This window comes from Chaetura pelagica, unplaced genomic scaffold (genome assembly GCF_000747805.2).
Source record: "Chaetura pelagica isolate M959 unplaced genomic scaffold, ChaPel_1.0 scaffold32, whole genome shotgun sequence".
NCBI lineage: Eukaryota > Metazoa > Chordata > Aves > Apodiformes > Apodidae > Chaetura > Chaetura pelagica.
Window position 1 is genome coordinate 538,439 of NW_009952368.1, and position 15,216 is coordinate 553,654.

General features: G+C 46.1%; 1 protein-coding gene across 3 annotated transcripts in view; it reads right to left on the reverse strand.

Annotated features, from left to right (window-relative positions):
* The window catches only part of FLI1 (Fli-1 proto-oncogene, ETS transcription factor), a 77,634-nt gene that overhangs the window by 39,348 nt on the left and 23,070 nt on the right, over positions 1-15,216 (reverse strand). For 2 of the 3 annotated variants that reach the window (XM_010008085.1, XM_010008084.1), the window contains exon 2: positions 565-776. In XM_010008085.1, coding sequence (XP_010006387.1) covers positions 565-695 — 131 coding nt within the window. In that variant the 5' untranslated portion in view covers positions 696-776. Of the gene's footprint in view, positions 1-564; positions 777-15,216 lie in introns of those variants that run through there. The other variant, XM_010008086.1, reaches the window with a different exon arrangement.

Sequence of the window (15,216 nt, forward strand, 5' to 3'; positions counted from 1 at the left end):
TGGAATTTTATTACACCTCATAGAAAGGACCTCAGTCTCTTTTCCCCTTCTCCATCAAGCTCTGCAGTTTCATGTGGCTGCTCCTACCATGGCACAAATCTAAGTCCAGATGCAAAGAGAAGTGCCCTCCAGGGAAACCCACACAGTCCCTTAGTGCAGCTTTTAAGAGCTTCACTCCGGAGCACTGGTATAAACACTGACCATTCCTGCAGGACCAAATCCATCTTCAGAAGCCCCTTGAACAATGGCACATTTGTGGGATGCTGAACGAAGTGATGAAATGTGTAATTTACAGCAGGGTTTGCAGCATAACCTGCAGCCTGGCAGCCTCATGTCCCAGTCTGTGCAGTGCTCATGGAGACTGGTAGAGATGGTTTCTGCAAAACTGCAGGAGATAGATCCTCAGGCCATTAACAAATGAGGGGCAAAGGAGCTCCAGGGGAGTGGGATATGGTCCTAGACAAAGCCTTGAGTCTGTTGACATGCAGGACAAGAGCACAAATGGACAATACGTGCTTGGTGCTTATTTAAGCTTCGGTAGAGGTTGAAAGGGTCTTTCCTTACCTTGATCCATTCATGTGGTCATATTCCCTTTTTACATTGACCCGGACAGGCTGATTAATCCACTCCTGCTGAGGAGGCAAGGGGTTGATTTTGTGGGGCTGGCCATAGTCAGGGTTCCCTGAGGCCGTCATGTCTGCCTTGGGGAGGTGCGTGGCAGCGCCGTACGCGGAGTCAAAGAGGGACTGGTCGTCGCTCACCACCGACAGGGCCTCCTGAGGAGAAAAAAAACAACTGCTCAGAGTCATGACTAAACCAGTAACTCCACTCTTATTCTCTCTTTGAGCTGGTGAGCACCTGCAAGGGCCCCACAGCTGCCCAGCCCTGTCTGAAATTGCCATCTGCCAGGATTGCAGATTGAATCAGACCCTTTGGGGTCCATTAACCCGTATGCAAAACGGGTGGGTTGCTCTGCTGGCTGCTGTGCTGCTCTGGGTGGGGCAAGAGTTCAGGTTCACTTGACTTCTGCAAGCAGTAAAAGTGGCTGCTGGGTGCTCAACCCATGGCCTGCTGGAAGCAGCTCCATCTGCCATTCCATAGAGTGACCTACCCACCTGCCTGCACTTGCTGGTCCAAAACCAACCCAAAAGATATGTCTGTAGTACATAACATTTCTAGAGTGTCGTTTCAAGGTCTATACATCTTCTTTCAAAGGGTTTTGGGTGGTGTTTATATTTTGAGGTTACCAGTGAAGGAGAAGCAGTCAGTACAGGTCAGAGTTATGGGTGTTAGTGGTGGGATAAAAAATGCATTACTTTAAACTTTCTGTTTATTTTGTGGGAAGTGTAGGACTGGTGAGTTACCAAACTGTGCATTTCTAGAAATGCTTAAAAACAGGAAATTGTTATCTAGATGGTGAGGTAATATTTGGATTGCCTTCACTGGGATGTAGCAGTTTATCTCATTTCCTTGAGCTGATGCGCTGGGGTTTTCTAAACGAAGCGTGCCAGGCTCAGAAAGGCTTTGGCACAGTCCTGCCTTATTCAAAGTGCATCTGACAGGGTCTGCATGCTCTTTATGGAGCTAAGTTAACCACACATAACACAGCTGCCATTATGGCTGACAAGCCAGAAACTGAATGAGGAACCTCCCAAACTAAAAGCACACACTACTTAAATGTGGGTTAATGGAGCAGAGCTCCCAAACAAAGGCAGAGGCAGCCTCACCTCCTCTGTGGACTGAGCATTCACAAGCCCTGAAAACCCAACGTCTCTGACAGACGCTGCTTTTACTTTGAAAGCTGGTGTCTTGCTAAACCCTCAGTGCTCCAAATTCACAGGACACAGTCCAAATCATGAGCTTTTAAAAGTAATAAATGGTTGCTCCCTCCCCGCTGCAGTTGGTTCTGAGGTTGGTTTTGCAAACTTTTTCCACAACCTGAGAGGGAAACAGAAATTCTGAAAACTTAGAAAAGTGCAGCTGCTGGAATCCTCCCATTGACAGGAGAATCTAAGTGCAAATCAGATATTATTAGGCTCATGATATCATTTCTAAAACTGTCAATACTTAGAGTCTACCGGGTAAACATGAGAATCACTCCCAGCTTGAAATTAACCCATTTAAAAAGAGGCAGGTCAGTGCTTTGCATTTACAAGTATCAGCACTTTTCTATCTCAGATTTCAGATCACGTAACAAAACCAAACAACCCTGAGTAGCCCAGAGTTTAAGTGGGCCTGACTAAGCTTGAATTCAGGGGAACCCTCAAACATCTGCAGAAGTCCTACTAAGGTGAAGTATTTGCTATAGAATTTCCGTGGGAGCTCAGACTGTGTTCATCCTTTCCATCAGCTTCTTCTTGGTGGATGCACAACCTTTCAAAAACACCCCCTCCCTTTTTCTGCTTTAATTAGAGTAGGGTAGGGAGCAGAAGGTGCCCCTTAGAATTATTTCCTTATGGTGCAATCCTGTATGATCACAGTTTGTATCAGGAAGGGATTGGGACTATCTCCAGGCTATAAACTTTGCCTGGGTAGATGGACACAAGATCTTCTGATGACAGCTGTTAGAAGAGAGCAAGCCCTTCCACCAGAGGTGAGGATGCAGTGACTCACTGCTTCTCTGACTGAAGTCAGGACGTCAGGCAGGGCTTCCTAAATGACACATCTTCTGTAGGTCTCTGCTTCGTCTCAGCACAAAGAAATAAGTGGGGTTCCCTACATTATGGCATGAGGTGGTAGGTGAACCCCAAGTACCTGGGGTGCTGGACTGACTTGTGACTCTCTAGACCCAGTCTCAGCTCTGTATCTCACTGCTCAGAGGCAAGGAAACCACAGGTACCACTGCACATTCATGAAATAAAATTTTAAAATGTTTGGGTTTGGAGATTTCCAGTCTGAAAACACAAAGTTGGGTTTTTCAGGGAAACCATATCCAGGAAAATGGTTTTTTCTGCCTGAAGGTATTTTTCTTCTGGAGAAAGGTTCCAACTGAAAAAAAAAAATGGAAAGCAGGTCTCTTGCTGGCTACCCCCACAAAAAAAACCTCACCAAGACCAACTCCAATTAACTGCTCGGGTGTAGGATCAACGAGTGGAGCTGCATCCAAGCACAATTATCTTTGCACCCAGAGGCAAGGACACACTTTTCTGTGATACAGAGGATCTGCTGGAGAAGCCTGCCTCCAGACAAGGCCCTTCCTGGAAACACAAAGCAGCTGCTGGGCCCTGCCTGTGGCAGCAACTGCAGTCCCAGGGGTAAGGACCATCTCAGGGCAGGCAGCAGCTGCAGTGGCACAGGGAAGCTCTGCACCTCGCTGCTGCACTGCAGCCAGCCTGCCAGCTCCAGGGCCTCTGAAACTCTGCCCCTCACAGGAAAATAAATTCAGATGTGATGGCTGCCACCACGGCAGTTACTGAACCAGGAATTGTTTGAGCTAAACCCCTGAGTTAGTCACAGCCACAAGAGGCACAGACTCAAGGCTCTGGGGAACTGAAGACACACAGAGCAGATCAGGCAGAGATAGTGGCTTGTAACACCTGCTGACGCTCGGGGTGGTGCATGCAAATAGCAAACAAGTATTGCTGATTGCGTGCAAGGGAAGTTGGGTGGCATGCTGCCAGCCCCTGCTGCTGCCAGCTTCTCTGTGCATCTCCAGCTTGAGAGCAAAACAAAGGGGTGGCAAGCAACAGGCAGCCTCAAGCTGGCAGGGTCAGAGCAGGGGAACCACTCAGATCATACCCTATTAGGGAGGACTACCTGGAACCCAGTTTAACTGTCTTGCAAGAGGAGTGGTCCTGCCAAAGTGTCAGGCTACAGGCTGAGATGGGGAACATGTACAGCCTTTCTTGTACTCACCATTAGAGGCCCCTGCTTGGTGAGATTCCGTTCTGAAGGACTAATCTGTTCAGAAAGTGTTTGGCTTCAGTTCTGACTAAGGAAGAGATCAGCATTCAGATTGAATACTGGGGGCAAATTTCTATCCCCTGGAATTGGGAATTACTTACCATTTGGCTACAGGCAACTGGGAAAACACATGGAGGTGTTAAAGGTGCTAACATAACCTAACCAGACAGGCCACAGCTTGCCAGGGTTCCCCCCATGCTGCTGCCTCCTGGGCTGTGTCCTTGAGCTGGCCAGACTGAGTCTGAGACAGGGGTCTTGTGTGTATTATTCTGGTATATATGTTACATTATATTGCCTCTGGGAATAAGCTAGCTTCAGTTTTTCCAGGTTTTAATCACATTCCTGGCATAAATGTGGCAAGGCTTGTCTACAGCAGCTCCACGATGGGCAAGTTGACTCCCTGCTCTGCCCCAGCCTCTGCAGGGCCAACGGCCCCAGATGAAAGGCTCCCATTGCTGTGCCTGCCCCGACAGCTTTGCACAGAGCTGGCACACACCTCTGCAGCCCTTAGACATGGATCTGTGACGTGGCTCTTATTAATAACTCTTTAGAGTTGTATGAGGTTGAACTTGCAGGGTTGTTTGTTTTTTTTAGATGAGCCATCTCGACCCAGGTCCCTGGTTTAAGGGGTTCAGAAAGGTGAGGTGCCCTTGGGTTTTGTCCCCGTGTGCTGCAGGAGCCCCAGCCTGGTGTGGTCACACAGGGGCCATGCTGGGGAGGGCTGACAGTCCAGCCTCCTTCAGGCAAGTTTTCCTGATTCCTTACTGCAAAAGGGAGATGGCAGGCAAGCCTGAGTAAGTTTTCATTTAGTTAATGAATTGAGCAGGACATTTCAGACAATATCTGAATGGGATGGGTCTGAGGAACAACCCTAAGGGGGGGCAAGTGTACAGTGCAGAGATAGGATATGAACCATCATCATTTATCTCCTTATTCTACTGCTCACAGTCCCTGGCAGTCTTTGTGGCATTGGGGACTGCTCTAGTAATAGAGCCAGCCCCAGGATGTCCTGATGTCCTCACTAAGCTCTAGAGCTTTGCCTTGGACAAAGACCCTAAAATTTCAGGGGTTTAGCCTTATCTAAAGGAAGGCTTTCCAGAAGTTCCCAGTTTCCTGGGTTCAACTCTAGAAGACAGGTAATGAGAACAAGAGCTGGTGAGGTGACAGAAGACAGAGTTTTCACCCCAGGTATAACCCAGTGGCTGCAAGAAGGGGTTTTTTCCAGGTGCATGCAATGTCTTTTCAGTGAATATTGACTATGAGCTCTTTACATTCTCTTTTCTGGCCATAACCACATTTAAAAAACATGGCTAAAGATCAAAGGTTCATCCTCCTCCACAAAGTCTGACTTAAAAGAAGAAAATGCTGAGTATCTGAACCATCTTGCCATGCATGGGAAGATTACTTCCACCTCAAGAGGGGTGACTTTTTCCTTTTATTTGGAAGATTGTAGCTTTGCCACACTTGGTCCTGTGGGAAAATCACTCCTGAAATATTTTTGTAAAGAGTATGTTACCAAGACAGACCCACCATCTGAAGAGTTCAGATGTAGGATACAAGGCACCAAAATCTGAGGTACCAGCAGCAATGGGCCTTACACATGGCTTGAGGTTAGCACAGAGGATCTATTCCTTGAATGGAAATTACTTTGGCATTGCAGTTTTACAAGTCAGCACTTCTGCTGCCAACATCTCATACAAGCAGAAAGAGATAACATCAGACTTACAAGAAATTGAGTCAAATATAAAATTTTAAAAGGAGCAGAGCTTGCGTTGATCTTGAGGCAGCAAATTTGAATGGATCAGGCACTGAATTTGGAGGCAGGAAGGCAGAGTGTCATTCTCATCCCTGCCCTTGATCTTTAGTGATGCCTTCTCCTGTGGTGCCACGTTCCTCCCTTCAGCACTGCTGCCCTGATCCACACACACAGCATCTCTGTGGGGCACAGAGCCTCTTCCAGGGCTCTTACTGGAAAACCAACAGGAATCTTTCTGGTAATTCAAAGCAAGGCCTGGACTGCAATCCCAAACTTTAATATAGCCAGTCTGGACAACACAACTAACCAAAATAAATAATAATAAAAAGACCTCTGCAGCTTTTTCAGCACACTTTCCTTGAGGTTTGCTTGTGCTCTTCCACCTTCCTTACAGGCTATGATGTGATTGGTGCAGGCACTCCCCATAACTCCCCCTGGAAAATCATGATCATAGGCATTTTATTGCTAACAACCACAATCCAATCTTGTGCCCTTCACAATCAATTTAAGGCCTGTTCTGCAGGGGAGGACTTGACGGCTGAGCCAGCACCAGGGATGCATCACAAGGGTGCAGCAAAAGCAGGGGACTGACAGCCCTCCCTGCCCCCCTGCATTGCTTTGCATCTCCTCTCCCTCTTTCAGCCTCACACAGTGCCCCACAGCCCCTTCTGCTCCCCAGGGCTGATCCGTGCCCCAGGAGGAGGGCTGGGAGGAGATGGAGCAGCTTTCCCTGCTGCTGCAGCAGGACTCTGGATTGAGGAGAAGGCAACACACCTTTAAGACAAAGTTTCTGTATATTTGAGTTTTTCTTTGTGTGTATAAAGGAGGGCTTTAATGTAATTATTTTTATTACTTCCCACACTGCAACTATTTTGCTCTTAGTCTGCACTGGAGACTTGCTCAAAACTACAGAGCAGGCCAACTACTTGGACAAACTGCAGCACAAGCTTTTCCCTGCAGCTCAGGCTGCCTCTCTGTCACTTCCACCCAGAGTACAACACCAAAGTGTAACTTGGCAGGTTTAGGATACAGCATCATTTCTTCACCATTCCCAATAAATGGGAAACCACAACTCACTTACTTGTGCTTGGAGGAAACAAAGCAGGAAAAAGATAAGCAGAAATATCAAAACCACACTGCAATTAGCCAGCTAAAAAATGGGGCAAAATTATTTTGCAAAATTTCTCAAAAGGAAATATGTATTTCTTTTGCATTTTTATGTTGATTATTTCCACAAAACTTTGTGTCAAGTGGGTAGAAGAAGGCTGCTTTATGAGGGCTTTATTATTTTGATCTCAAGATCCCCAAAACCTGACTGAAAAAGGAAAAAAAAAAAAAAAAAAAATCCTGCTTCTATACTTCATTTTTCAGAAGAGCACTTGGCTTCATGCACACATTTATAGGATCTGGACCAACAATATTTTTCTCAGTCTAGGCTTCACATAAATCGTTTCAGAGCCTATTTTGGTTTGTTTCCAACAGGCTAAATAAAGTGGGAATACCCAGGACACTTCACTCTTCCCCAGCAAGTAGCTGCATTAGGGCTGATGATGAGGAGGATGGGGGGCAGCAGCCCCACACACTGGGGGAGTCTCCAGGAGGTGCCTCTGTGCTGTCTGAGCACAGAACTGGGAGAGCAAGTAGGGGAAAAAAAGAACCTGCCCAAATTACTGTTGTGGCCTCTTGACCTCTCAAAAGTAATATGGTGACATTTGAGGCTGCAGAGACTGGACGGGTCGTTGAAGGGTCGTTTGGAGGTGGTGTTGGTGGCTCTGGTTTAGGGGAGGACTTTGTAGAGTAGGGATGATGGTTGGACTTGGTGATCCCAAGGGGCTTTCCCAACCTGAATGGTTCTATGATTCTATGACATGTCTGATGGATCACATCTCAATCATACACATTCCTAAATCTTGGAATTTTTCTGCAGTTCTTCCTTTACAGAGAATGGCAGCTGTGCTTTGAAGCACCAAACATCCCCACCAGGCTCCAGCTGGCTTTCCCACATCCTTGGGCCTATAGAGAGGGATTCCCCTAAGCACTCCTGACACCTTGGGTGCCCCACACTCTGCTGTGCTGGTCCATGCTGGGAGCAGCAGATGAGATGTCTGCCCATTAGCAGATGAGGGACAAATCTTAACTGCTGGCTTCTTTCTCAGAGGGTCTGGGAGAATTCCTGCCCACTTCTGCCAGCCAAGACACATGAGATGACTTAGGATGAGCGCTGAATCTCGGGGGTAAAATGTTAAGTCTGTTAAAAGTGCTGGAAGCTTTGCCATTGGCATGTCTTGAGCCAGGTTTCATTTCTTTGACAACAATTTCACTACAAAAGGATTGACCTCAATGAATTAATCAGTCAGCCTCTGCTGTGGTGGAACTCAAGGTTTCTCAAGGTCTTTTCCAAGCCATGTTGCAGAAAATCAAGCAGCCTTTGCCATGTATTAACACTCCCCTCTTAAATCACCTCTGATCTCTGCCTAGAGCTTTTCTGCTCCAGAGTTGCCCATGCTCACTAAGAATGCCTTGACCCTGCTTTCCAGAGCAGTCAGGTCCCTCTAGCTCTAGTTCACCTTCCTTTTAATTTTTTTTTCCCCTCACCATTGTAAAATGATTAACTTGCACTGAGCAGATGTGTTTGTAAACAGAGACACATGGATATAACTGTGAACATACACACTTCAGTAAATATTATTGTAGCATTTTTATGGTCTTTTCTGCTGTAGACACATGATGGTTTCAGGGTCTGGCTTCCTGACAAACCCAGACTACCCTGGAGAATAAACGCACTCCATTGCTATGTAGAAATTCTGTGCTGACCTCAGCTTTGTCCTGAAGCACCCACTGCCTGACTCCTCTCCTTGATGTAGTGCCAGAGGCTGCTTTTCAGTGGCTAATTTTTCATCAGGAGTTTACAGGCTCACCATGCACTTTGTTTCAGAAAACCTCAGCTCACTTCAATCTGCATTTACCTATTGCAGAAGTGCCATCACTTCTCTCAAAGGAGATCTTTTTGGTGCTGTTGTAACTCATACCAGAAACTGAGACTATATAAGGTTTTTGTTTTCCACATGCAAAGAGCAATCAACTCTTTTCAATATACATGTTTCACCCTAGGAAGGGAAACAGTAGAATGAGAAACCCAAAAGTACTGGGGGGTATGTCACATCTATGTAACAGGCTGCCTTGGAAAAGGACATAAAGTGGGGTCTTACAAGCACGAAGGAATCTTATCTTTCCAGTTTGGGTTCCTACTGCCAAAGCACTGGAAACTGTAAAAAGCATGTTCTCCCAGGAATTCAAGATCTGGGAAGTGGCAGTTTAGAGAGACACAAATATTTCAGGTTCCTCTGAGCTATGACTCACTGCTACACCAATGCCCATTCATTATTTTTTATTTCACTTCGATACCATTGTCCCAGTTACATTCACAAACCCCGCAATCGTATCCTGTTTTGTTCCCTGACACCATTCCCTGCACAATCACAGGAAGCCCATCAGGAAACGTTCATCGGGTGCTGTTATGTTTCCATCCGCAGAGAACAAAACATGCACTTTCAGCCCAAGATGACTTATTCCAGACTAAGGAAAAACAACAGCATGAAAGAACCAAAGCAGAGGCTCCAGGAGAGAGCGCAGTGTGTGCTTGTCCCCTGCAGCAGGGGCAGGAGCCCTGAGCAGTGCTGAGCACCTCTTACCTAGGGAAGGCTTCATGATGGAAAGGTTCAGCCAAAAGGAAATAAAAGGCATCATCCATCACTGACATCTACAGTGCACAGTGCAAGGTCTGGACACTATATCAGAGGGGGCAAATACAAGCCCAAAGCCACAGCTGAATCCTAAACCAGATGTGGCTTGAAATCTCAAGCGTTAGGGCTCAAGTCTCTGTGCGTTCTGGGTTTGGCCCCAGTCCCTGAGCTACGTTTGGATTAAATCTGTGTTCAGGGTCTCAGTGCTGCTTATACTCAGAGCATAAATTAATTCAGTGTTTCAGCCCAGAGCTGGTTACTTAGGTCTGTTGTCAAGTGTGCATCACATGAAACGTGGAGATAAGAAGAAATGAGGGAGGTGGTTCAGGACTCGTAGGAACCCCCAGAAGCATCTGCACGTGCTCGATAGAGCACTGAGAAACTTATCTGCCTTTTTACCAGAAAAAGTAGTGTGTGCTGGGATGGACAAGTCCCAAGGTTGAGATTTTCTAAAGAGCCTGAAGTTACACAAATCACAGTAACATTTAGCTGGAGTTGGGAGCCACAGTCCCTTGAATCCCTCTAAAATACTCTGTTTAAACCTCATGGGGGAAGCCAAAAGAGGAGCAGGTTGTGACAATGCCCAGACCAGGTTTTCCATTCCCTTTGCCCACTGATCCTGGCTGCAAATACAGGTGCCATCACTGCTCAGCTGGGTGCTTCATAAAGCCAGGCATCGATGCCTTCTGCAGAATACCCAGCCTCTGCTGGCTCCTTTTCCAGTTCCCAACTGGCCTCCTCCACTTGGCAGTGGAACTGAGGGCTGCCACCCTGCTGGGATGGCACGGAGCTGTGTTTGTCTTGCGCACCGAGCCCAGCCCCTGCGGCTCCAGTGACGAGATTGTCTCTGCACACGCCTATAGCAAAAGCAGAGATTTTGTGAACAAGCCTGCTTGTGGCATTCCAAGGAAAACAGCTCAGCAGGATTACACTGAGATATTTTCTTTGTCAATATCAATCGAGATATTTGAGCAGGAAAACTCAGTTTACACCAGTGTAAGTTCTCAGGGGCTTTTCTTTTCTTTAAAAAGGAACACTGATGTTTTAATTTTGGTGCAAGAGAAGGATCCTGGAAGGATTCAGGGATAACCACCACTCTTACCTCTTGGACACAAAGCAAGGGGTTCAAATTCCACAGTGGCACCTGGGCTGGAATCCAAAGTGAACATTACAATACAAATAGGAGCTGAGAAGGTGCCATTCCTCCTAGTGATACCAAACATCACAAAGACAAGACTACCCTACCAACACTCGTGTTTCAGGAAAATTAAATATATAGTAGCTTCTCATGTCTGGCTAACTCAAGAGCAGAAGATGGGAGAGTAAAAATAATTCTTTAAAAAGGCTCTGTTTGAAGCTATGTTAATGTCCCCGTGCCTCAGTTTCCCTATCCAGATCATGCCTGACCCTAAAAGAGCTTAGTTTGTAGAGTCCAATGTCCTTGAAAGAAGGAGATCACAGAAGTGACAAGTACTATCCTAGAGCTAGAACTACTTGATAAAAGCAAAAGCACAACTTACTCTCCTCTGAGGCTGAACAAAAAACTTAACAAAATCTCTTATCAGTTACTACTCACAGAAAGTCTGTTGGTTTTATCAGTGTGGTACTGAGAAGGGCTCTGAGCCTTGCTTAGATAAATGAGGTCTCTTGCTACTGCCAGCTCAAGAAGGCTGTGCCCACAGATGGTTTTCCATACCTCTGACAACTGATGGCTGCTTCTTTCCAGCTCCCTCAGCCCTGGTGCAGAAGAGCAGGGAGGCAGAGCACAGGCTCACAGTGTGTTTGGGAGGGACAGGGCCGGGAGCCAAGGCTGCCAGCAGTCAAATCCCAGCCCTGAGACAGACTCAGTGCTCTGGCTTTGGGTAGGTCACTTAGCTCTGCATTCCACGTTCACCTCTACTGGAGGTGATGCTAAAAACACATACACCCAAGGGCAAATTCAGGGCTGATTCTGCCAGGTTTCTGTCATCTCTAGGACCTTTGCTCAGACCTCCACATGATCCACGCAATCCCTCAGCTCATCTGCAAATCCCCACCTGCAGCCATTAATTTCATGGGTTTATTTTGTTTTGTTTTAATGAAAATCATTAGCTCTGGCTTGATAACTGCGAAGTACAAAGCTGTCAGGCTCCTTCTTTCACAGCAACATTCCCAGCAGACAAAGCCAGTATCTCAGGGGTGCCACACAGACAGACATGAGGTTGTTACATTAATTTTATAGCTCAGAAACCAATGCAAAGCAACCAAACCTTCTGCTCAAAGTCACTTGGTAGAGTGTAGCTAAACTAAGATTAAAACTTAGGTCCCCCCCAAAACCTCACTTCGCTGTAGAGAAGGGGACTGCCTGTACAAGCAACATTTTGTGATGGTTTCTGAGATGACTGCAGTGCATTTTCCTTTTGCTGAAGCTCCTTACACTCAAATCATGCTAACATAAATAAGAAGCAGGCCTCTCGGCACATCTCCATGTTCTTAGCAGAGCTGATATGGCTGCTCTTATCTCTAACAGGGCAAGTCCCCTGAGCTGTGTTGAAAAGCCTTTTATCAGATGCAATTTAAAGAGAGTTCGTTCTGAGATGTAGTTCTGCAGCTCTGGCAGGAAAGTGGGGCTTCTGACTAAATCTCCTCTGGTTTTGTTTAGCACTGGGGTAAGGGAGTAGGACAAGGTCCTATTTGTGGGGCCGGCAAGACAGGGCTGCTCCCTGCACCTTCCCTGAAACAACTCTTCACTCCCTCAGCCAGGGGAAAACCCTGTCAAAAATGGCTTAACGATCTTCTAATATTTCCATGCAATTAAAGGCCACATCTGTCTCACAGACCCCGTCCTCCTTTGCTAATGTACAGACATGAACTAAACAGTCTGTCTTGTCGATTCGCCGGGTAACAAAGGTGCCTATTCATAACACAGGCACTTTGGCTATTTTGTGTGTGTGAAATGAAATAGAGTTTGCATTTGGAGAATAACCTGTGCTGGAGCTAGCAAGAGATTTCTGCTCTAATAAATCAATCAGCTTTACCGGCTAATAAAATAGCCCCCCTCCTAATTCTGACTGTGCTAACCAGACAGCCACCCTGCAGAGAGGCAACTCCAGTTTCTGTGCAGAAGTGAGGACCTCTGCTAGCTTGCTATTAAAACTCTTAGAGGCATTAAAAAAAAATAATAATATAGGCATCAGCTTGGCTGGGATTTTTCAAGTAGCTGAAGAGAAGTTATCCCTGGCCCCAGGAATTTGGGTGTCACCTCTGCAGCCCCAGCTGTGCCAGGCAGTGGGTATGTGCTCTGCTGGCTCAAAGCCAGGCGTGGCTCTGCCCTTGCCTTTGCTCAGGTTCTTTCTGAAGAAAATGGGAGCACTGCAGAAAAAAACCAACAACAAACAAAACAAAACAAACCCAAACCCAACAACAACAACAAAAAACCCAACCAAGCTTCAGGCCCGTTTCTGATTTGTTAGTGAACTTGAGGGCTTAAAAAAAGAAAACAAAATGAGGCAGATTTTGGCGTAGTCCCAAATCAATGCAACATCGTGTTTTGTCTTGAGTTTCAGGCAATGCCTGCACGGCTATCCAGACAGGTAGGGCAGCTCAAGGAATGCATTACTGCTTGTTTGACATCTTGCCTTGAGGGAAGGGGCTGCTGGGCTTTTTTTCCACTTTTCTGAGTCCATTGGCAACCTGGGCCCATATTAGGTCATGGTCTGTATCTGCATCTTAGTGCTTTCACAATACAAACAAATACACTAATAATGTTCACACCTCAACGTGGCTCATTTCCTCAGCTTTCAAGTGAGCAGGAAGTGTGCAGGAAGCCCAGAAAAGATGGTCCTGTGGTTTCAATACCAGAGTGATATTTGGATGTACAGGCTCATTTACCATCTAGGCACCAAAATCGTTTGTTCAACTCAAGGGAAAATTCTGTGTAAAATGGGGGGCAAAAGTGGGTGTCAAGGTCACGGGTAGAGATGGACAAACCTAGAATGGGGTGAGTCACTGTTTCCAAATTCTGAGAACATTATAGAGGTTGTGAGGAATTTTCCAATCCTGATGTTGGACAGAAAGTCAAAATGATTATCTAGAGATGTCCACCTTGACAGAAATATTTTGTTTCAAATATTTTGAATGTTTTGTTGCAGTTTTAACCTTTTCAGTTTTCTTCAAGTGTTGCAATTGGCTTATCTTTCTAAATCAAGAGTAGTTCCAAAACAAAACCTGGAAAACTTGAGAAGGCACTGAGTAGGACTTCAGGCAAACTGCTAAAAATCAACCTTTCCAGTGAATAGGTAGGGCTGAGATAAATTTGTGTCTTTCTAACAAAAAGACACTAAGTTGAAAGAGGTCAGACTGTATCTGAAATGAATCTGCTTGTATACATCCCTGGTACAAATTCAGAGTGAATTCTGTAGCAGTTTTTGGAGATGGGGCCAAATTAAGCCTTCTAGGACTTGCTACCAAGCCAGCAAAGCCAGCTGAAGTTTTGTCTTTGTCTTTGGGCTCTACCTTTCATGTAGGTTGTGTACTCATGCACTTGAACGTGACTGCATGACTCACACACACACAGTGTGCACTATTTGTCCTGCCCACATGTCATTATCTCAGAAGTTGTAGCCTCTAGACTTTTCATTATATTTTTTAAGACTTTATACAGATGCCTAAAGAGGCAACTGGATGCTTAGAAATATTTCGAGAAATCCTGTGTAGGTCTTCACTCTGGCTGATTTCATTTGCCTGCACAGGTACCTCAAGTCTTTCAACTTGTCACTTTGATATCACGGCAACTGCAACTTCACCAGATTCTTCTCCTGGAGGGAAGTGAAGGTCTCCAAGAGACACACGTAAGGACCAAATTAAAACTGCAGTTGCCTTCTGGAATGCCTGACCCAGACAGAGCTGACCGGCCCTTGCAAGCCTGACGTGCATCCTCTGGGGGTCTGATTCTCCTCCCAGTCCTCAGCTTCTCAAGGAGTCCAGGCACAGTGGTGATCCTCGTAAGGGACAGGTTCTTACTAGTTTGGAAAGGTACCACGTGAACATCCAAGGGAAGAAGCATGTCTTCCTCATGGCAGGTCTAACAGTCACTTTCCTCATCAGCATCCCCTTAAGTGCCTCTTTGTTAGCTGAAGACATTTTGGGTAGAGCCCTTCATAATGAATGGATGCAGAACACTGTGAGCCCTGGGTATGAACACCCCAGAGAGCACAGGAAGGAGCTGGTGTTACCATGTCAGAGGTTTGCTCACACAGCAACTGCAGTTCTGAGAAGAAAGCTGTGCACTGGAGATGGTGGAGCATTCAGCAGCACTTCAAGAGATTACGAGACATATTAGGGCCTCTCTTGTTCTTCAGAGCTGTACACATTCAACTCTTTACCCAGACTCACTAATCAGAAGGCAACACAGGCAGAAAGCCCAGAGGCTGCCTTACAGTATTCACTGACTGAAGACATGGGCACCCACTATTTGGCCACACAAAGCTGACAGAAAAAAAACCTTTTGCTTCAGAGACACCTGTTAATAAACCACAACAGGCTACATGTCTGGGAGTCTGACATGCACCAGTTAATACAGCTAATGAGGGATCAAAAAGAAATATTAATGTTGTCAAACCCCTACCTAAAGGTTTGAGAATAGATTGGTCTACCTGGAAATATGAGTCATTTCCATACAAGGGCTGGAAGGGTAAATGTAAGCTTCTATGTGGCAAGGTGCTAATGGTACAGACAAATATAAGTGTGGGGAAAAAGACCATGGAGCACCCTCTGTGCTGCTTTCACAGGAGAGCTGGGTCATCTCAATTGGCTTCCAAGTGGTACAGATAGATC